General features: G+C 36.6%; 1 protein-coding gene across 1 annotated transcript in view; it reads right to left on the bottom strand.

Annotated features, from left to right (window-relative positions):
- Positions 1-24601, bottom strand: part of LOC119766164 (organic cation transporter-like protein) — a 328301-nt gene that overhangs the window by 92395 nt on the left and 211305 nt on the right. The window contains exons 4-6 of the mRNA XM_038250574.1: positions 12990-13158; positions 12040-12359; positions 11843-11977 (exon numbers count right to left, since the gene is read on the bottom strand). Coding sequence (XP_038106502.1) covers positions 11843-11977; positions 12040-12359; positions 12990-13158 — 624 coding nt within the window. The remainder of the gene's footprint in view (positions 1-11842; positions 11978-12039; positions 12360-12989; positions 13159-24601) is intronic.

Genomic DNA, 24601 nt, shown 5'->3' on the forward strand with positions numbered 1-24601 from the left:
AATCTGACCCTGCTGGAATCGTCCGATTGCTCGGAAAGTTAACATTTGGTTCTACAGGTTGTTTTGAGTACAAGGATTTAAAATATTCGAACATGTGATTCTCAATCAGAGCGGGATCAGTTAGCTGACGATTTTGATGTTGAATGGACTTTATAAAGCTTGTCTTTTTCCGCCGAGTTCTTTCCCCAAGTTGAAAACCAGATATTCTTTCCCCCCCAATAGTTTGATCATTCAGTCTCTCGTAAACTTTTAAGAAATTTCGTTGAATTTGTAGCATTTGAGATTTTATTCGATTTATATCTTCCCTTCTACTTGGGTTACCCAAGAGTCCCTCGTAAGCTTCCTTAAGCTGCCGGTAGAGATGTTCGTTATTTGCATTAAATTGCCTGAATTTTTCATTCGTTTTCCACTTAAAGAAACTACGTATTTTGGGGTTTGTACATTTAATCCACCAGCTGACCCAGCTGTTGTAATTTCTTCCATCTCAGACCAAACTCCTCAACATTTTCGTTTGTGAGTATGTGTGAACGGATTGACCAGTAACCTCTTCCTTGCAACACTCTCAAATCGGGGAGACAACATCGAACCTTAAAAGCTTTGTGATCAGAGAATGACGTCACCAGGTACTCAGAGACTCAAAGGTGAGAAACAAGAGAGGAGGACACATATATTCGATCAAGACGAGATTCAAGCATTTGAGCGAACGAAGCTGAAAGCTGACTGGTTCCTATTTAAAGAACTCCACGTGTCGTGAAGGTCCAAATTTCCAACTAATGTTTTGAATGATATACTAAAGTTACTAGTACCAGTTGAGTCCTCATTACGAATCACGCTATTGAAATCCCCACCCCAAACAAGGTGCTCAGTAGAATTTTGGAGGTAGAATGGTAGAGAGTTTTTGAAAAGGTTCTCACGAGAGCTCACATTTTGAGTTCCAGATGGTGCGTAAATATTACAAACAGTGGTCGAAGTTCCAAGTTTTACAGTGATTATGCGGCTGTCCAAGCTACGCTGGACGTTTGAAAGGGGAATGTTTGCTTTTATTGCAATAGCTGTACCTCTCTTGGAATCGTCAACGTTCGTGAGAACCTCAAACCCCGGGATAGTCAAATTTGAGTTCTCGACTTCTTGTAGCAGTACAACATCTGCATCTGTTTGGCGGATAAAAGATCGCAAACTTTCAATTTTTTTTTTAATTTATATTTATTTTGATTTTCTCTTCCATGTACATTCATTCAGTTAAAATATTATTGAGTGTCCAATCACAATCGATGACTTTTCACTTCAATTTTAAATACTAGCAACTTTCATTTATTCATGAAATATTTAGCTTTCGCTATTCAGTGATTTCAAATGTAGGAGGTCCTACATGTACAAAAGGGAAAAGGGATACCTTAAAACTAACTTATAAACTATATAAAGAGCGGATCAATGCAGCTGAAGACTGCAATGATTTTTAACGAAATGCATCAATTATCTTATTGGACATAACATCCAAAGTGTCAACTTCGGCTAATTGATGAAGTTCACTGGTGCTGAACCAGGGAGGAAGTTTCAGAATCATTTTCAGAATTTTGTTCTGAATCCTCTGAAGTTTCTTCTTCCTGGTTAAGCAACAGCTTGTCCAGATCGGCACAGCATAAAGCATGGCAGGTCTGAAAATTTGTTTATAAATTAACAGTTTATTCTTGAGACAAAGTCTAGAATTCCTGTTTATACAGCAATTCCCCACGAAAACAGCATGGAAAAAAAACAAAAGTGCTCGGATCGGGCTCAAAATTTTTCTGGGGGTTCCCTGGCCGAAATAATTAGACCCGTATTTTTTTGTTTGGCCATTAGGGTGACCTACGCCGTGTTAGGGTAGTCTGAAAAATGGCCATTTTCGTCAATTTTCGCAAAAACCACTTTTTTCGAAAAATCATAACTCCTCGCCATTTTAACCGATTTCAATTGTCTTATACGCAAATGAAAGGCGATAAGTTGGCCTTTCAAAGAAAAATAATAAGAAGTTTCAAAAATCTAGCCTAACATATGAAAAGGGCGTATGAAACTTTAAAATGCCGTTTTGACGGTGTCTGGACCAAAGAGCCTATGTCTGGAAATATTTTTATCGGATTCCCCGGACATTTTTATGTAACATACTAAAAAATGGGAGGAGTTCATTAACAGGATTCCGAGATATGATTTTTTGAAAATAAAATCCGTGTTTTTTCACGCGCCGCGCGCAAAAACCGGAGAATGACGAATTTGGCAAAAAATCAACTTTTTTCACTAAAACTGCGATAATTTCAAAATTTCAGCGATGACCTATATCGCAGGTTTTAGTCATCGCTGAAAAAGTTGATTTTTGCCAATTTTATCTTTCTCCGGTTTTGCGCGCGGCGCGTCGAAAAACACGGATTTTATTTTCAAAAAATCATATCTCGGAATCCTGTTAATGAACTCCTCCCATTTTTTAGTATGTCATGTAAAAATGTCCGGGGATTCCGATAAAAATATTTCCAGACATAGGCTCTTTGGTCCAGACACCGTCAAAACGGCATTTTAAAGTTTCATACGCCCTTTTCATATGTTAGGCTAGATTTTTGAAAGGCCAACTTATCACCTTTCATTTGCGTATAAGACAATTGAAATCGGTTCAAATGGCGAGGAGTTATGATTTTTCGAAAAAGTGGTTTTGCGAAAATCGACGAAAATGGCCATTTTAGACCACCCTAACACGGCGTAGGTCACCCTAATGGCCAAACAAAAAAATACGGGTCTAATTATTTCGGCCAGGGAACCCCCAGAAAAATTTTGAGCCCGATCCGAGCACTTTTGTTTTTTTCCATGCTGTTTTCGTGGGGAATTGCTGTATAAGTGGATACAAACATTTAATATATTTGTTACATTTAACCTGGATACTTTCAATGTGATCCTTGTAAGTAAGGTTTTTATCAAAAGCAAGTCCAAGATATTTCACTTGATCCTCCCACTTTAAATTTACCTCATTCATCTTTATAATGTGATGACTTTTTGGTTTAAGAAAATCAGCCCTTGGTTTGTGAGGGAAAATAATAAGTTGAGTTTTTGCAGCATTTTGAGTAATTTTCCATTCTTTCAAATAAGAATTGATAATATCCAAGCTTTTTTGTAATCTTCTTGTGATGACACGAAGGCTTCTACCTTTGGCGGAGATGCTTGTATCATCAGCAAAAAGTGATTTCTGACATCCTGGGGGCAAATCAGGCAAGTCAGAAGTAAAAATATTGTATAAAATTGGACCCAAAATGCTTCCTTGAGGGACGCCAGCACGTACAGGTAGTTGATCAGATTTGCTGTTCTGATAACATACCTGCAGAGTACGATCCGTCAAATAATTTTGAATAATTTTCACGATGTAAATCGGAAAATTAAACCTTCTCAATTTCGCAATCAAACCTTTATGCCAAACACTGTCAAATGCTTTTTTCTATGTCTAGAAGAGCAGCGCCAGTAGAATAGCCCTCAGATTTGTTGCTTCGAATTAAATTTGAAACTCTCAACAACTGATGAGTAGTTGAATGCCCAAGGCGAAATCCAAACTGCTCATCAGCGAAAATTGAATTGAATTGAATTTCTTTCGAATAATTTACTAATAGATGAAAGCAAACTAATGGGCCGATAGCTTGAGGCTTCAGCAGGATTTTTATCCGGTTTTAAAATCGGAACTACTTTGGCATTTTTCCAACTACTGGGAAAATATGCCAAATCAAAACATTTATTGCAAATTTTGACCAAGCTACTTAAAGTTGCTTCAGGTAATTTTTTAATTAAAATGTAAAAAATGCCATCCTCACCAGGGGCTTTCATATTTTTAAATTTTTTGATAAGGCTGGTACAAATTTTATTTAAAGTTTTTTTCAAAAATCTACAGAATTTTAATAAAAATTGAAGTGAAATTAGCTGAAATCAATTGAGAATGCATTCCCCTGCGTTTAGAATCATTTTTAGCATGTTTGGGTTGATTTAAAAATCCTTTGAATTTTTGAAAATTGTCGATGTATATAATCGCAAAAAAATTTTTTTTGCTAAAATTTTTGTTTTCGTCAAATCTTAAATTTTTTGAAAACTAATGATTGCAAAACAACTGAACTAGTGTAAAATGCATTTTAAAACACTTTTTCCATGCAAATGTAGAAACTATGGCTTGTTATTTCAATATTTGTATTTTTTTATTTTTTTGCCCCTCCCCCCCCCCCTCGACACCGGCCAGAGCCGAGGGACAAAAACTTTGAAAAATATTTGCATCGGCCTAATAGATTTTATTTCATTCAGATCCGTATTCAAAACATCATATTCAATAGGACTCAAAACATTTAAGTTGAAATTATGAGCACTCTCAAACTGCTGAGCAAGTTTTTGAGCTTTTTCCCCATTAGTTAATAGAATATTATCACCATCTTTTAAAGAAGGGATTGGTTTTTGAGGTTTCTTAAGAACCTTTGAAAGTTTCCAAAAAGGTTTGGAATAAGGTTTAATTTGTTCGACATCTCTTGCGAACTTTTCATTTCGCAGGAGAGTGAATCTGTGGTCAATAACCTTTTGCAAATCTTTTTGAATTCGCTTCAGTGCAGGATCACGAGAACGTTGATACTGTCTTCGGCGAACATTTTTCAGACGAATCAGAAGCTGAAGATCGTCATCAATAATGGGAGAATCAAATTTGACTTGGACTTTAGAATAGCAATATTCCTAGCATCCAAAATTGCATTAGTTTTCATTATTGCATTCCAAGGCTGAATCAATATCAGCTTTGGTTTCTAAAACAAGATCATGATTTAAATTATTCTCAATATGATGCTGATACCTGTCCCAATTAGCTTTGTGGTAATTAAACACAGAACTATTGGGTCTGGTAACTGTTTCATGAGAAAGTGAAAAAGTTACTGGAAGGTGATCAGAATCAAAATCAGCATGAGTCACTAAATGACCACAATACTGACTTTGATTTGTCAAAACCAGATCAATTGTTGATGGATTTCTAACAGAAGAAAAGCAAGTTGGCCCATTCGGGTATAAAACCGAATAAAGACCAGAAGTGCAATCTCTGAATAGAATTTTACCATTGGAATTTACTTTTGAATTATTCCATGATTGGTGTTTGGCATTAAAATCACCGATGATCAAAAATCGAGATCTATGCCGAGTAAGTTTATTCAAATCCCCTTTGAAATAATTTTTATTTTCCCCATTGCATTGGAAAGGCAAATATGCAGCTGCAATCATAATTTTCCCCAAAGAAGTTTCATGTTCAATGCCCAAACTTTCAATAACTTTTAACTTAAAGTCACGTAACGTGCTATAAGTCATACTACGGTGGATAACTATTGCAACTCCACCGCCATTTCGATTCATTCTGTTATTGGTTATAACTTTATAATCTGGATCACTTTTCAAATAAGTGCCAGTTTTTAAAAATGTTTCGGTTAAAACAGCAACATGCACGTTATGAACTCGTAAAAAGTTGAAAAATTCATTTTCTTTCGCTTTTAAAGAGCGTGCATTAAAATTCATAATATTGATGGAATTACTTAGATCCATGATTAAACTTCAGGGTAAGAACAACATCATTCGCAAATTTTAATCCAATCTGGATTGCTTCCATCATGGATGTAGCATTACTCATTGTTTGAATCAAACCAAACAGTGAGTTTTGCAATAAAGTCATTTTTTCAAACGTAACATCGCCGAGATCAGAAGATCCCAAAGCGTTGCCAGCAGAAAAATTTTCAAATGAAATTTGAGGTACCTGCCCAATTTCAGGAAGATTGGTAGAGGATTTAAAATTCGTGGATGAACCCGAACCCGAAACGACGTTGGCATAAGAAATACCATTGCTGTTACCTAACTTTTCCACGGTAGGGGTATTTCTAGCATTGTTCGAGTGAGACAGCACGAACGTTTGATTTAAAGATGTAGGTACAACCTGACTTTGAGAAAATTTCGGTTTGGATTTCGGCTGATGCTTAGCACGAGAATCCAAAACCTTTTTTCTGATGGGGCAATCCCAGAAATTTGATTTGTGATTTCCACCACAATTTGCACATTTAAATTGGGTGACTTCTTTCACGGGACAATTGTCCTTGTCGTGAGAAGAATCCCCGCAAACCATGCATTTTGGAACCATGGCGCAATGATCAGTACCGTGACCGAATGCCTGGCAACGCCGGCACTGGGTCAGATTCTGGCCATTACCGCCATGTTTCTTAAAATGCTCCCACTTTACCCGTACATGGAACAAAAACTGAACTTTGTCCAAAAGTTTCAAATTGTTGATTTCATTTCTGTTGAAATGAATCAGATAAAATTGTGAAGTCAAACCAAAGCGAGAAATATTCCCGTTTGATTTTTTCTTCATTGGTATTACTTGGGATGGGGCAAAGCCAAGCAACACCTTAAGTTCGTTTTTGATCTCATCCACCGACAAGTCGTTGGAGAGACCTTTCAGGACTGCCTTGAATGGACGAGCATTCTTGGTCTCATACGTGTAGAAATTGTGTTTGTGGTTTTTCAAATAACCAACAAAAGTTTGGTGATCTTGTAAAGATTCCGTCAACAAGCGACATTCTCCTCTTCGACCAGGCTGGAACGAAACCTTCAAATTGCAAGTTTCCTTGCAATTCTTCAGTTGCGTTCGGAAGCTGGCCAAATCGGAGACGGAAGTCACTACAATTGGCGGAGCGTTTACTCGTTTCTCGACGGCAGAAGGCTCAGTACGAGGAGAAGGATCCTTGTCAACAGTTTCGGATAAAACACCGAAACTGTTTGCCAATGGAATTGGAGGATTGACCTCACTTTCAGAATCAGAATCAGACCTCGGATGAGGCTGTTTTCTTTTTCTGTTTCCGTTAGCCGGTTTAGCGTTCAAACGACCAAATCTTCAGAAGATTTGCGTTTACCTTTGCTTTGACGCATTTTGCAAGCAAAGTTCTCTTTAAAAAGATGGCTTCGTTTGTAAAATACAACAAAATTTCAGGTGGGGTTAGTCTTGAAAAGACTGTTTAGAATTTGGGAAAATAACTCAGGTAGTCTTTAAAAATACTGTGAATTTTTTTTGAAATAACTCTTAGCTTAGGTAGTAAAAAATACCGCAGCTCTAGTGTCCGTTCACCTCGAAGGTTCGCAAGACACTGCAAACTTTCAATTTTGTTGTTATTTGCAATTGCGTTAGTGTTGATTGTGCAGATATTATAGCTCATTGTAGAATGTTTCATGATTAGTTTTGTGGGGTTGAATACTCGCAACCGACTCGAGATTAGTAAATGGGATAGGTTAGTAGGGATGTTTTAATCGATGTTATTAGACCGAGTCAGTTCTCGGCTTCTTCGGACGACCCCGACCGCGTCTTGGTTTCACTTTCTGAAACTCTGACCCTTTAGCGGACGACTCGTCGGATTCAGAAACACTACTATGCACTTGTTTGATAGGGAGAGGAAGGGGAGGGGATTTGAACGTACTCCCTGACACATCAACAGGAGAGGTAGCATCGAATTGGGCTGAATCATCATACCCACGCTGCTGCAGATCTTGATCCATCAGCTCCGTCTCGTTCGCGACCGGTACGATCGTCTCGTCCGACATCGAGTCGTCTTCTGCCACGGCTGGAGTGATTGTTGAGGAGGAGGATTGCTCGACTCCATCAGTTGCGGTACTCAGGTGCGAGCAGGACGGCTGCTGCGCTGTGGTGTCGAGTTCCTTTTGTTTCGACTCAGAGGCGGCTTGGTTGAGCTGGTTGAGGTTGGTGGCGACGAAGTTCGGCAAAAGCGAGTTGATAATAGCGGTCCCTTTGTCCACAACGGTGAGACGCGGGTTCGATTCCCGCCTTATCCACTGAGCTTCTATCGGATGGTGAAGTAAAACGACGGTCCCGGTTTCTCCTGTCTCGTCAGAGGCGCTGGAGCAGAAATCCCACGTTAGAGGAAGGCCATGCCCCGGGGGGCGTAGTGCCAATAGTTTCGTTTTTCGTTTTTTTTTTGTCCACAACGGTGGCGTAACTGGTCGAGTCGGTTGACTGCGCGGCCTTGAGCCGATCACTCAGGTCACTCTTCTGTCCCACGAGTTTTTTGTTGTCTGTACATGTGATTCCGGGATGCGACAGACGAGAACAATGGCGGCATGTTTGGGGTTGACCTCTGTAAGTGACCAGGGTTTTCTCCTGCTGGACTGTCACGAACGATTGGATATGTTTCCTCAGTGTCATCCTCACCACGCGAATGCCGGAAGAGATGCCCTTGTACGCAAAGTTTTCCCCCCACACCAACTCTTTGATGCAGTGCACGTCCCCATAGTGTCGCAAGAAACCAATAAGCTCCTCGTCACGCACGTTCTCTGACAGGTCGTGGACCTTGACCTCCACCGTCGAATCGTCCATCTGCAATCTCACCTTGTATTTCACTTTGTTTAGCTCAATCTCGTGGCGTCCATCGTGCTCCTCGACAGCGTCCTGAGCGGTCTTCAGGGTATCGCACTTCACGTGAGCAGTAACATCGTGCACAAAGGAGAGAATTTCTTCGAAGCTTGGGCGCTTGGGGAACACACTGAGGTCAACCTTGAAGGTATTTTCCCGGGGTCGCACGGAGGTCATCGTCGCTGGCAATTGTTTGCTGGTAGCGAGAATGAAAGAGAAGATTTTCTTCACACCGAAGTGTGGCTGCACACGGGCAAAAAACAAACTTTTGCAGAACGCGCGGTAAATACGTCTGGTCTGGGCAAAAGCTTGCACCCAACTTACTGAATGAAATGCATAATCGCAATTTCGTAGAAGCAATTTACACAGACTTTAGTAAGGCATTTGACAGAATCGACATACCATTATTAATCTTCAAACTGCAGAAAATTGGAATTCAACCGAATCCTTTGGAATGGCTTAAGTCATATTTGACTAAGCGCGAACAAATTGTTCGCTTCCAAAATGTACTATCGGAATCAATTCACGTCACCTCTGAGGTTCCGCAAGGATCCCATCTAGGACCTCTTCTTTTCATCTTGTATGTAAACGACATTTCCTTCATTCTTAAAAAAATTAACGTACTTGTATATGCAGACGACATGAAATTGTATATGGAAATAGGAAATGCCAATGACAGTCATGTATTCCAAAACGAAATTAATCTTTTCTACACATGGTGTAGTAAAAGCCTACTCCAATTGAATGTAAAGAAATGTAATTCCATTGCCTTCATCAGAAAACATGAAACACCAAACATAACAGTATTATTAGGAAACCAACCAGTAGAAAAATGCAAAGTAGTACGTGATCTAGGTGTCATCCTAGACTCACAACTAACTTTTGTAGAACACTATAACACAATAATAAACAAGGCAAAAGTACATTAGGCTTTATAAAGCGCTTTGCATTCAACTTCCAGGACCCGTATACTATTAAATTACTCTATATAACGTATGTCAGGCCACTCTTGGAATACTGTAGTATCGTCTGGAATCCATACTATGCCGTACACCAAGCACGTATTGAATCTGTCCAAAAACAATTCTTACTGTACGCACTACGTAAACTTAACTGGACTGCATTTCCTCTCCCATCGTATGAAGCACGCTGCATGCTCATAAACATACAATCATTACAAGAACGTCGTAAATTTGCCATGCTCTCTTTCATCAACGACATTATTTCCCAACGCATACAGTCAGCAGCATTATTTTCAGTAATACGCAATAGTATTCATGAACCAAGCCGTACTCTTAGACATTCACCACTTTTTAGAATAACTGCATACACGACAAATTATTTCAAAAATTCGCCATTAAATCAAATGATGCGCTTTTATAATGAAAATTCACAGTACATACATTTCGACATGTCTAAACCGGTACTACGAAAAAATCTGTACAATAGAAATAATATCTAGTATGTAAGAAAATTGTAAGTAGTCTACATAAGCTTGACGAATAAACAATAAACATTTGAACTTCTTGAAATTCTTGAAATTCTTGAAATTCTTGAAATTCTTGAAATTCTTGAAATTCTTGAAATTCTTGAAATTCTTGAAATTCTTGAAATTCTTGAAATTCTTGAAATTCTTGAAATTCTTGAAATTCTTGAAATTCTTGAAATTCTTAAAATTCTTAAAATTCTTGAAATTCTTGAAATTCTTGAAATTCTTGAAATTCTTGAAATTATTGAAATTCTTGAAATTCTTGAAATTCTTGAAATTCTTGAAATTCTTGAAGTTCTTGAAATTCTTAAAATTCTTGAAATTCTTGAAATTCTTGAAATTCTTGAAATTCTTGAAATTCTTAAAATTCTTGAAATTCTTGAAATTCTTGAAAATCTTGAAAATCTTGAAATTCTTGAAATTCTTGAAATTCCTGAAATTCTTGAAATTCTTGATATTCTTGAAGTTCTTAAAATTCTTGAAATTCTTGAAATTCTTGAAATTCTTGAAATTCTTGAAATTCTTAAAATTCTTGAAATTCTTAAAATTCTTGAATTTTTTGAAATTCTTGAAATTTTTGAAATTCTTGAAAAACTTGAAATTCTTGAAATATTTGAAACACTTGATATATTTTAAAGACTTAAAATACTTGAAAATCTCGAAATAGGTACTCGAAATATTCGAATTACTCGAAATACTCGCAACACTTAAAATACTTAATATATTTGAAATACTTGAAAAACTCGAAATATTCGAAATACTCGCAACACTTGAAATACTTCAAATCGTTGCTTGTGTGCTATCTTGTGACACGTCTGCTGTAAAAAGATAGGACGTGTCACAAGATAGCACACAAGCGACGAAATGTTGAAATATTTGATATACTCGAAATATTGAAACACTTGAAATACTTGTAATATGTGTAATTGCCCCTAACACAACTTACCTAAACCATCTGCCTCCAGAAGCCAAACCGTCGAAAATCAACTCCGTCGAAAAACCACTCTCACTCACAAAACCTTTTAAAACAAACAAAAACATTTATTTGAAACGAGAACATCGATTCCCAACCAGCTGACCAGCACGTCAAAACATGTTAGTTTTTTCCAAGCGTTACTGGTCGACTTATAAAAAGTAACGCAACTTTTCTGCCTCGAACACGGATCACAACTTCGTGATCTAGTTCATAACTTCATGAAGTACATATCATGATTTCATGATTTTTGTACCATGATTTCATGAATTTGATCAGGTTTCCATGAACACGTTTGTTTTCTGAATTCGTGATTTTTTGTTCATGGCTACGAGAACGCTTTTTTTGCGTGCGACATATTTAGACAAACAAATTGTTTCTGAAACTTCGTCGCAACAAGGTTGAAACAAGCGGCTCAACACAACATTTTCGTGCGCTTTTTTGGGCACCACGAGTGTTCTAACTATGTTGTGATAGCACATTTTGGGTGTTACAAAATAGTTGCATTTAAGGATCCGCAACAAAAAATGTTACTTGGGTTGGAGCACAGTGTGGAAATTTACGTTCTTAGATATTTTTGGTTGTACCGGGCAGCAATCAAATTGTCTAAGAATATTGAATTGACCATTGTGGCACCCCTACAGCGTGGTACAGACCCGTTATGCTATGCTATGCTATTCGAAGTAGCGAAATTTGAATTAACGAATCCGCTCTGTACACCATCTATTTCGCGATTAAATCAAGTTTTAAAATTTTAGTCAACCATGCTCATGCTCATGCTCTTTAAATCAAGTTTTAAAATTTCCCCACTGGTATACCATAACCCGGAGAATGTGTCAAATAGTTTTATTTTCATGTCACCACCATCACCACCAGTACATGAGAGGATGGCTCGTTGGTTGCGGCGGACGGATAGACGTGCAGACGTGCCCCAGGCTACTCTAATACTCACTATTTGTAGGAATTATCCATGCGATGTATGCAATCAATCCTCCGGCGATGTTCAATAATCCACACCAAAACCATTTTTTATTAGAGCAGATTATCAGGTATAAACCTCCAAATGTACCTATCATTTCACAAGCTCCTACAATAATAAAATGATATAAATAAGTATTTTTACATTAAACAATATAGAGCTTATCATGCCTGCGATTATGGTATTCATGGTTAAATGATCTCTACCAAAAGCTCGAATATTTAACAGCATTCCATAGTATACGACAATGAAAATAGACCACGCTAAATGGACCCTCAGAAGATTTTTTATAGCTGTCTTTTCTTTCCAAATCATCCACCATCCTTCTGACACTTTGTCCATTTCGGCTTGAGAAGCAGTTTTGAGCTGTAAGTCAATGTCGTTTTGAAGAAACGTATTCTTGTTGATTTTTGTTGATTCTATTAGTACAGATTTGGCTTCCATAATACGTCCATGTTCTAGTAACCAATTTGGTGAATCGGGTATCCACCTAAAAGTTGAAATTTATAAATTAAGGTTGACAAAGCTTATGAAAAACAGAATCGGTGAAGAAGTCAGATTTTTTTAAGGAAATAGAACAGAGGTGACCAAAGTATTACCGAGGTCATTTTTTGTGGCTCGCGGACCCATTTTGAATGATCATGTAATGCCCTTTAACGCATCTTTAACACTCCAGCGACCAAGCCTCCGAAACAGTTGCTTCGCTAAATTCAACTCGCTTGCATTTGGCTCCATTACAACCAATCTTGATCGTTCTTGCAGCATTCGAACCGGTAGGGTTTCAAGATGGAGTTCGAGTGTTGAACGTCCGATATGTCAAAATCGCGCAGTAGCACCAACATTAGAAAAATAAAATGTGGCTGTGATGCCATGGCACACTTTTATCGTAATGTTGGTACCACTGCGTCATTTTGACATTTCGGGCGTTCACCATTCGAACGCCATTTTCGCTTAAAAAGCTGGATACAAAAATGGCTTATATAAGCCTAGGATAACATGTCTGCAAAGTTTCATTGTAAAAATGATTCCTGTTTTGAGCTAGACCGGGCGGATGGGTTATATATTGTTATTGAAAACGAATGTCTGAAAGCAGTTTTAACTTACGAAACAAGAATTTTACCTGTGAAGTATTATTAAAATGAACGTTGGAAGTGAAATAGCTAGGTATAATTGTGACCAACTTTGCCAAAAACTTGCTATTCCTGGTAACAACATGACTCCTACTGACCAAAATTGTTCAAACAGACAAATGGTTGCAGTTCTATGTTTACCTCCAGTAATATCGCTCACTGAAACAAAAAATAAGCATTATTGGTAATTTCATTTAAAAACGGGTTTCTTGTTAACACTATGCGCGCAACACCAAACTGAATTTCGTACAATTTATCAAAATATTTCCGTACAGTTCTGAACAGAAACATTGTTTGCTGTTATAATACCTAAACTCATAGTAAAGTTCCAACTTTTATATATCAATAAGTAAATCTTTCCCTGTTCCTGTGGGGAACACCCGTGAAGAGTATCGGGGCCGGCATTTATAAAGCGGATTCAGTGACAGTTTATCAATCTACTTAATGTTTACATGTTAATGTTAATGTTAACATTCCATAAGTTGTCTTCCTAAGGTGTCTTGATAAGGTTCAGTTTGTGACGATACGCTACCTTCCCTCTACTAAGCAATCGATTCCAGAAGAGAAAAGATCATCAGTTGTGTGGTCCGTGCCGGGATTTGAACCCCGATCTACCGCAGGGGTAAATAACACTGGAATACCAAATTTTTGTATTACTTGGGCAAATAACAGGGACCAAAATGTGCTCTTGGTTGCGCAGTGTGGAGACTGGGCCTGTGATATACTCGATGTACTGAAAGACAGTTTGCTGACTGAACCTCGACTGCTTTTATTTAAAATTGCTTACCTATTTAGGCGTCATCCATAAAGTACGCCACGCTCTAGGGGGGAGGGGGGTTGTCGCAAGTGTGACAAGGGGGAGAGGGGGGGTACGTGAGACTGTGACGTCACGCTAGACTATTTATCTAATATTGAACTTTTTTTTTGAATATAGCTTTAAAAATTTAATGTTTGATAACTTTTACTCATAAATCAAACACGATTCAAGGCTTTATGAAACAGAGTTTTTGATGTTAGATTTAATATGCTTCAAAAAACTGTGATGGTGATTTTTATCACTACAACATTGAACAAAATTTAAAAAATCCAAACGCAACCTGTAAAAATTAAAAACATTCTCGAATGAATTCCGAATTTCAAAATCATCATTTTTATAAATCATGCCACACAGTAAAAAATGTGTAAATTTCGAAGCTGTGATTTCTGAAGGTTGAATTTTACAGATTTATTGATGTAAATTTACCTCAATTTAGACTCAAAAAGTGTCATTACACCAGAAAAGTGGTAAAATTACTCATTTTCAGAGGTAAAATTACACATTTTTTCTGACATAAAAGATGTACCCCTTCCCAGATGTAATATTACCATGATTTTTTTTACTGTGTAAAATGTGTGTGTGTGTGTGTGCAATAGGGTGCCCAGAAAAAATGACCCCCTGCTCCACAAGCGGAAAACGGTTTATTGGGATATTTTAAGCATCTCTAGAATTTTGAGCGAAATTGGTTGAGATTAACCCATTGATACCCGAGCCTAAAATTGGCGAAAAAAAATTTTTTCATACAAAAATGACTATTTTAAATCGCTAATAACTTTTCAGGATCGAGTTTTACAGCTTTGGTATGTTCTACAAAGTTGTAGAGCATTAAATTTCCAATAAGAATCTCACTTTTGAGAATATTTGGATGGAAGTAGCGCACCGTGCAGACCAAACCGTTAGATACTTGGGTTTTCCATACATTTTTTGATTTTTCCCATACAAACTTCACCTCCGAGTATCAATGGGTAAATGATGAACGATTTTGCTCATATTTGGCCCAGAGTCCTAAAATAGGTCAAGGAACAATATTCAGCTTGTGGAGCGAGGTTTTGAAAAAAAGTCCCATATTCTGGGCACCCTAGTGTGCAACCAACCAAACGGGACCACGCGGTCCTTTCTTACAAATTGAGTTGTTTCCATGTATTTTAGGTTAATATTCTATACATGCAAATAACTCGCATAGGCATTTGGAGGGTGTTAGCTCTGCCGAGCTTCGGTGACCCATTTCTACGCAGGCTAGCCGTGCGCGAGGTACTTCAGCTTGAATCGACAAGCTCCGCCCTAAAGAACGTTTGCATCAATCGGATTCAAACGTTATTTAGAACTTCCGATTTCTTATCCGTGGACGAGAAATCAGCGCGTATTTAGTAGGCAGATTTTTGTTATTCGTTTGTTTTGGAAAGATCTCACCAAATTCAGCTGAAGTCCTGATGATCATAGTGACAGGTCCAACGACTTGTCATGCTGTCTCACTCGCTGTCGTGTAACTCAATCCCGTCATATGCAACTGCATTAAAAACAGTTGACCTTCAACAGTGGCGACAATGCACACGTTTTGAAAGCTTTCACAATAGAAAAATGATGAACACCAAAACTGCAATTTTTTTAATCTTCCTGTCCCAACTTTCTTCGATTCTCAACACACTTATATTAGCAGTAACACTCCAAAGGTGAATTAATCACAAAATTTAATTTCACTTCTGATACTCTCGAATATGTGCCGTTTTAGATAACCATGATTTTTTTACTGTGTAAAATTGTACAAAAAACAAGATAGTGCGGAGGGGGGGGGGGTCCGACAAAACGTGACGTACTTTCTGAGGGGGGGTCAGAGCCAGCATGACATAGGGGGGAAGGGGGGTTAATTTTGGCCGATTTTAGCGTGACATACTTTATGGATGACGCCTTATATGCGTTCCTAACAGTGTTAGGAACGCGACCGGTCATGGCCCTCTGGTTGTTTGACCAGTCTATTAGCCTAAGCATAGAGATAAGACTGATGCACTCTCTCGGAACAAACTTTACATTATTCATTCCACAGGTTTATGACCTTGTGGAATGTTCCGATCAAACAATTAGTTGAAGGTTTCAAAACCTCTATGGTTCAAGAACCTCTGAGTGGTCTTATCGCCACAGCAGTAATAGATGGTAAAATACCATAAAATCATACCAAAGTCTTGTATGTGGAAGGGCACAACAATACCAAACCATGTTATTCCAAAGGTAAAATAATACCACAAAATAAAACCATTTCAATACCAAGTTGAGGTCTTCTGGATTTTTGAACATTGCTTGAATACCAAAACTTGGTATTGCCAAGGTTTTATTTTTAGGTATTCCCGCGCCCTTGGAAAATCAGATTTTGGTATTCCTGGGGTCTTCCACATACATGATTTTGGTATGATTTCATGGTATTTTACCATCTATTACTGGGCAACCAAGAGCACATTTTGGTCGCTGGTATTTGCACAAGAAATACCAAAATTTGGTATTTTCATACCATGTCTAGTGCAACAGTTGCAGTTAGTGAAAAAACGGAAATGATCCATATGAAATACCCAAGTCTACTCACCTGATGAATCCATGTTGTTCTTAGTGATATTCTTCACCACATCGAATGCATTTGAGCAATTCTCTACCAAAACCGGAAATGGATTTTATTTGTATTTTTTGATTTGGCTCAAACTTTGTGGGGGCCTTCCCTATGACCAAAGAAGCCATTTTGCATCATTAGTTTGTCCATATAAATTTCCATACAAATTTGGCAGCTGTTCATACAAAAATGGTACGTAAATATTCGAAAATCTGTAACTTTTGAAGGAATTTTTTGATCAATTTGGTGTCTTCGGCAAAGTTGTAGGTATTGTTGAGGACTATTTAGAAAAAAATAGGTACACGGAAAAAAAAAAATTTCCCGATTTTTTTATTAACTTTTTTTTCACAAAAACTCATGGGTATAATATTCAATGTTTGGCCCTTTTAAAATGTTAGTCTTGATTTAATTTTTTTCAAAATATTTTTTTCGAAAAGATCGGAAAATTTCACGAATGTTTCATGTATTAACATTGAAAATTGAACCATTAATTGCTGAGATATCGTCATTAGAAAATGGTGGGCTGTTTGGGTGAGACTTAGAAAACTTCAATTTTCGTGTTTCTTTTTCTTTAAGCCGCTGTATCTCAACAACCAGAGGTCCAATCTTCAATATCTCTTAGACAATTTTATAGCAAATTTTCTGAACTTTTCAAAAAAAATATTTTCAGAAATGGTCACTCATGGTCACTATTTTTAAAAATCGAAAAACTGCAAATATTTCGCTGAAATCAAACTTTCGGTGGCTATAACTTGAAAACGGGGCCCTTTATCAAAAAATCTGTAAAGTAATTTTCGATTGCAAATTCAATTTTGCATAAAAAAATGAGGTCAAAAAAATTTTATGTATGAAATTTATATTTTTCCAAAAATCACCAGTTTTTCAAAAAATCATAACTCGGCGGCAGATTTTTTGACCATGTTTCTCTATAGCTCAAAAGTTGCGGATTTTTGTCCCCTAAAACATATCAAAAAATCTCGAAAATCAAAAAATACGTATTTTGGGAATTTGAGTTTTTGTGAAAAAAAAGTTAATAAAAAAATCGGGAAATTTTTTTTTCCGTGTACCTATTTTTTTCTAAATAGTCCTTAACAATACCTACAACTTTGCCGAAGACACCAAATTGATCAAAAAATTCCTTCAAAAGTTACGGATTTTCGAATATTTACGTACCATTTTTGTATGAACAGCTGCCAAATTTGTATGGAAATTTATATGGACAAACTAATGATGCAAAATGGCTTCTTTGGTCATGGGGAAGGCCCCCACAAAGTTTGAGCCAAATAAAAAAATACAAAAAATAAAAATGGTCGAAATCGGCCGGTTTGTCATTGATGAACGGCCTGTGCTTGAAGTTCTTGAAGATTCTGAAAAATAACAAGATTGAAAAATAAGTGTTATTAAAATGAAACTGGATTGAAATTCACCAAAATTCAATAATCTGTCGATTAACTCGTTTTTCAAAGTATTTGGTTATCCCGACTTTGAGAAATTTCAACGTTTTAAAAAAAATCTTAGTGGGTATATCAATAAAATTGAAAATCAGCTTTAACATTTTTGGGTTTCAAGTCATTTTTTTTCCGCTCCCTCCGTGTACGCACGAGAGCATGCAGCTAGTGCTCAGTGCTCCATCGTTTTTTCGATTTTTTTTCGCCGTAATTGATTGTGGTTACCCGCGAGTTTGCTTCTCCAGCATGCCAAAGGCCGGCCGTGGCCGTGGCAGTTCGAGTGCGGCCTCGAAAAACCCGCGAAGTTCGTCTACCGGCCGTGTGCAAAAGGTAAACAAACCAACGCCGTGTCGACCGCCATCGCGCAGGGAGCGTGAGCGCAGAAGGAATCGACAAAAAGTTACTTCATCCCGGATATGTTCCAAGATCACCAGTGCGAACCCGTTCGGGTACCTCCGGTGCCACGACCAGTGGCACATCAACATCCGCCAACATTCCCATCAGGAACGAGTTCCAGATGCTGAGCGACGACGAAGAAAACAACAACAACACCGACGGTAGCACCACTACCGACGACGACGACGACGATGGGCGTGCACGGAAAAAAGTGCCGACGCCAAAAAAGAATAATTCTCCAACGGAACGAAGACCACCTCCAATTTTTGTTTTGGACACGTTGGCGGACGATGTTGACGAGTTGCTGGAAGGCCTCGGATATTGTCTGAAAATCGGTAAGTCGGCAGTGCAAGTGATCACACTGAATAAAAAGAACTTCGACCTGGTGTATGAAGAATTGAAGTGTAGCAACTTCAACTTCTATACATTCAACCCCGAGAAGCCCCCTGTTAAGGTCGTCTTGCAGGGTTATCAAGACCATCCGATCTCCGACCTGAAGTGTCACCTTTCGGACGCCGGAATAAAACCGCGGGAGATTAAAGTGCTCTCGCGCAAGACAACGGTAACAGGTACACACACACTGTACCTGTTGGCGGACTTGGGGGACAAGGCAGAACAAACCAAGCCGCGCGTAAAGTGCGCGAACTGTGACGGCAACCATACCGGCAATTACCGCGGATGCGTTGCGCGCAAGGCCTACCTCGAGGAGCAGGAAAAGAGGAAGAAGAAAGCAGCAGCGCCCCACTCTCCTCAGCGAAGTACGAGCGCAGCCGTTCCTGCAGCTGGACAGCGTACGGTTCCAGCGGAAAACTCAGCGTTCCCTCCTGGTTGGGGGCGATCGTTTGCCAGCGTGGTTGCTGCCGGTAGCGGCAATGCGGCCCAGCAAGAAGTCACCGGGGAAGATCTCTTCACCCTGCCGGAGTTCTTTGCTCTCGCGGGGGAGATGATGACGCGGTTTCGGAGCTGCCGGAACAAGGCAGAACAATTCCTGGCCCTTGGGGAACTGATGATCAAACACATCTACAAAGGATAAATTACCTGTGATCTAGATATAAGCTTTCTCTTCCTCTATCCCCTTTCTTTTGCAATTTCTGTAAGTTTTTTTTTATAGTTTTTTCTTACTCTTGCTAGTGCCTTAGTTAAAGAAATAATTGTTCCTAAATGGATTATGATGCAACACACAGCTGTAAGGAACTAAAAAACTCTGTTATGCACTTCAAAATAACTCATTGTATCTTGATTATTCACCAATAAAACCGAATTGAGTTGAATTGAAAGTCATTTTTGCGCAAAATTAATTATCTCGTCAAAATTTAAAATAAAATTGTCATTGTTTCAGAGGAATTTGATGAAACACTTCAATACCAAAATAATACCAAAATGTGCCATCCTGACTTTGAAAATTTTCCACAATTCAAGTCATTTCTTTAGGGGGTATATCAAAAATGTTTAAAATCAAGTTTGAAATTTCCGGTTTTCAATGAAAGCATTCACTTTGAGACATTTTAGCGCAAAATTAAATATTTTGTCAAAATTGGTCGAAATTTTACCATAGTTTCAGACTAATTTGATAAAATACTGTAATACCAAAAGAATACCAAAATGTGGTGTTCTGCAATTTTGCAATATCAAAACAATACCTTAAATTGGTATGATACCACATTTTGCTCTTGCATAATCCTTAAGACAAATTTCAAAGGGTCCAGGAATACCAAAATTTGGTATTGATACTAGAGAAAGGTATTATTACGCATTTCCCTTGTTATTTTCCCATGCTCGGGTTACGAGGCGGAAGGGTTACCACTGGGCTATGTGGCTCGGTCATATCAATATATCAATCGACGCTGGAAAATATCCTGATTATCGCGCTGGAAGTGGATACGCGTAGTCCTGTTTTTCGTGTTATTTTTCTTTTTTTGTGTCGCTGTTTGTGTGTGTTTAAAAAGTCCTTACTTATTCATCGTTGATCGTCGGGTTATAATGTTAATACAGAATTCATTGCCAGCAATGTAAGTAAGTGATTACTTGCTTCAAGTGCCTAATCAGTAAAGGAAGCGCGAGTTTGTGAAATAATTATTCGATGTTTTTTTCTGTTTGTTTTTTAGTTATAAGAAATGTATCTTCTTCCTACAGGGGCGCTGGAGACCGTATCTAAGGGGGGTGTTATGGGTGCAACACCCCAAATGGGAAAATGACATACACCCCTAACGCCCCGACAAAGGCCGCCATTTTTCATGATTAGGTAATTCTCCGCCAACTCACACAGCAGTTGCCCCGACCCCTCTTCGATTTACTTGAAACTTTGTCCTAAGGGGTAACTTTTGTCCCCGATCACGAATCCGAAATCAAGCAAGCACGATCTCTAAGCGAAGTCAAAAGTAAGCTTACTGCTTACATTAGAAGTAATGTTAATAATTATCTTTTGCATTGAATTACCAGTAATGTGTTACCAGTAACTACAACCCTAAGGCTGATACGCAGATGGGAAGGAACGCAAAACTCCATACAAAAAAACGCCCAAGAAACGGTCAAGGAAAGGGTCACGAAAAGATTTTTCTTAAGCGGTACGCAGCTGAAAAGTAACAGAAACGGAAAGATTGCGTTTGACGTTTCTTCGCGCGGTGCTTGTTTATAATATGTTTTGATGAAAAAATCAAAGAATTGTAATTTTTCTTTTTGAATGCGACTGATGATTACAAACGTTTTAATAATTTTGTATTGGAGATAATAATATTTAAAATTCCCGCCGAATCTCAAAAAGCAGAATATTGAAACTAAAAGGAAAGATTTAGTTTCGGTCGAAATGGAGTAAAAAAAGAAGTTGTCTTTATAGATGTCGGCCATCGTGTCACCAACAATTTATTGCTAGTACCAACCAGCTACCTCTGGATTATGAGTCCCCTGCACTGTCCGATTTATCCACACTCGCGGGACCAAAATGAAGTAAATCAGAGTGAAATTAAACTTGACAATTGTTGTAACTGTTGCTAGGCTACAGTGAAAGACAGTTTGTTGAGTAACTGTGGTTTATTACGTCCGACTTGTTGGGTGGCCGGGAACGAACTGTACTGGGAGTGCTGGTAGTTAGCATGGCCTACTACATCTCCCCCTTTAGGAGATTTGGCGGACGCCCAATCTGCCTGCTACTGAATTGCTTCACCGGTGGACCAGTTTCCGGTTGTAGCCGCTTCCGATCGACTCGCGGAGGCCAAGCCAGGTGTGGTCCGCGATCGACGTATGACGGCTCGAGATGATTCTTCAACCAGGCGATGTTTGTGGGATCTGTGACCACTTTTCCTCCTTCGGCGAGATTTTTGAGACCTCTTGCAGCCGTTGAAGTGATGCGTTGCTTGATCTTCGTTGATAGCTTCCGGAATGTTCCCAGGGCCACCAACCAAGGATGAGGATCCAGATGGCCGGCGCAGGAACTGGTGTCGGTAAGCTTGATGGCGTCGCTCGATGCCAGCGACGGGCGATGATCGGGTCCAGGAACACTATCGGAGGGCTCCGTGCGGTGATCATCGTTGGTTTGATTCGAGACGGCCAGATCGACGCGTTGATCTGAAGCGACGACGGCCTCGTTGTCTTGCGGAGAGTGTGTGCGAGCGGTGTGTCCAAGCGGTTCCGAGGATGCTTCCAGATTCTTGGCACGCAGAACTGTCTTGCAGCGTCCAAGCGATTCGTGGTGTTGATCCGGATTCATGGCACACAGCGTGGTGTCGGAAACAGTATCCAGCTGCATCGGTACGGTCGTCCCGTTGAGCGCGATGCGGATGTGCTTCTTCTTATGCTTCAGGTCCGTCTGCACGACCTGCTTGAGGTTGGCCACACGGTGGCATTCTTCCGTAGCGTGGTTCTCCGGTGCGCTAGACACAGAGATGTGTGCTTCCTCCTGGGGCTCGTTGTTGGCAGGTTCGGAACTTGGCGAAACTTGAAATTTCTGGTTCTGCTTTGCAAGGAGCGCGTCCAGCCTAAGGATAACTTGCCGAAGATCCACGTCGGACATTTTCCTGGGCGGCTTGAGTTGACTTCGAGAAAGTTCCAGGAATATTTTCTTCTCCTCGTCGCCAAATGTTGTAACTGTTGCTAGGCTACAGTGAAAGACAGTTTGTTGAGTAACTGTGGTTTATTACGTCCTACTTGTTGGGTGGCCGGGAACGAACTGTGCTGGGAGTGCTGGTAGTTAGCATGGCCTACTACAACAATAATCATACAAATAACTATGTTCTTACTGAAAATACAATAATAATCTGAAATTTTGAAATCCAACCAAACAACAAATTCAAAAATGTGAAAAAAAAAAACAAACATTTCAGAAATTTCAAACAACATTTTAAATATATAATAATAATAAAGAAAATTTGAACAAAAATCTGAAATTTGGAAAATCAAAACTAAAAATATGCGGAATTGAATAATAATTTTAATTTTTAACGTTTTTATAAATTCCATAGATCAAAATTGTTAAAATTCAAAACGAATGTACAAGTCGAAATTCAAAAAGTTTTAAAAATCGGAAATATAGAAATTCGTAAATACAAATTTACGAAAACCTCGAAATTATAACAATCAATCACTCTATTTCTTCCAAAATTAAAAAATGTAGAATGAAAATTTAAGAATAAAGAAATTTAAAAAAATTAAGAAATTCAAAACATGTAAGAATTTAGGAATAAAAAAAATAAAAATTTAAGAATTCAAAAAATTAAAAATTTAAGAATTTACGAATTTAGGAATTTAAGAATTTAGGAATTCAGGAATTTAGGAATTTGAAAATTTAAGAATTTAAGAATTTAAAAATTTAAAAATTTAAAAATTTAAAAATTTAAAAATTTAAAAATTTAAAAATTTAAAAATTTAAAAATTTAAAAATTTATAAATTTAAAAATATAAAAATTTAAAAATTTAAAAACTTAAAAATTTAAAAATTTAGAAATTTAAAAATTTAAAAATTTAAAAATTTCAAAATTTCAAAATTTCAAAATTTAAAAATTTAAAAATTTAAAAATTTAAGAATTTAAGAATTTAAGAATTTAAGAATTTAAGAATTTAAGAATTTAAGAATTTAAGAATTTAAGAATTTAAGAATTTAAGAATTTAAGAATTTAAGAATTTAAGAATTTAAGAATTTAAGAATTTAAGAATTTAAGAATTTAAGAATTTAAGAATTTAAGAATTTAAGAATTTAAGAATTTAAGAATTTAAGAATTTAAGAATTTAAGAATTTAAGAATTTAAGAATTTAAGAATTTAAGAATTTAAGAATTTAAGAATTTAAGAATTTAAGAATTTAAGAATTTAAGAATTTAAATTTAAAATTTAAGAATTTAAGAATTTAAAATTTAAGAATTTAAGAATTTAAAATTTAAGAATTTAAGAATTTAAGAATTTAAGAATTTAAGAATTTAAAATTTAAGAATTTAAATTTAAGAATTTAAGAATTTAAATTTAAGAATTTAAGAATTTAAGAATTTAAATTTAAAATTTAAGAATTTAAGAATTTAAAATTTAAGAATTTAAGAATTTAAGAATTTAAGAATTTAAGAATTTAAGAATTTAAGAATTTAAGAATTTAAGAATTTAAAATTTAAAATTTAAGAATTTAAATTTAAGAATTTAAGAATTTAAGAATTTAAATTTAAAATTTAAGAATTTAAGAATTTAAAATTTAAAAATTTAAGAATTTAAGAATTTAAGAATTTAAGAATTTAAGAATTTAAGAATTTAAAATTTAAGAATTTAAGAATTTAAATTTAAGAATTTAAAATTTAAATTTAAATTTAAGAATTTAAATTTAAGAATTTAAGAATTTAAATTTAAAATTTAAGAATTTAAATTTAAATTTAAGATTTAAATTTAAAATTTAAGAATTTAAATTTAAGAATTTAAGAATTTAAGAATTTAAATTTAAGAATTTAAGAATTTAAGAATTTAAGAATTTAAATTTAAGAATTTAAATTTAAGAATTTAAGAATTTAAAATTTAAGAATTTAAGAATTTAAGAATTTAAGAATTTAAGAATTTAAGAATTTAAGAATTTAAATTTAAGAATTTAAGAATTTAAGAATTTAAGAATTTAAATTTAAATTTAAGAATTTAAGAATTTAAAATTTAAGAATTTAAATTTAAGAATTTAAGAATTTAAGAATTTAAATTTAAGAATTTAAATTTAAATTTAAGAATTTAAGAATTTAAGAATTTAAGAATTTAAATTTAAGAATTTAAATTTAAGAATTTAAAATTTAAGAATTTAAAATTTAAAATTTAAGAATTTAAATTTAAATTTAAATTTAAGAATTTAAAATTTAAGAATTTAAATTTAAGAATTTAAATTTAAGAATTTAAGAAT

This window comes from Culex quinquefasciatus, chromosome 2 (assembly GCF_015732765.1).
Source record: "Culex quinquefasciatus strain JHB chromosome 2, VPISU_Cqui_1.0_pri_paternal, whole genome shotgun sequence".
Classification (NCBI taxonomy): Eukaryota; Metazoa; Arthropoda; class Insecta; order Diptera; family Culicidae; genus Culex; species Culex quinquefasciatus.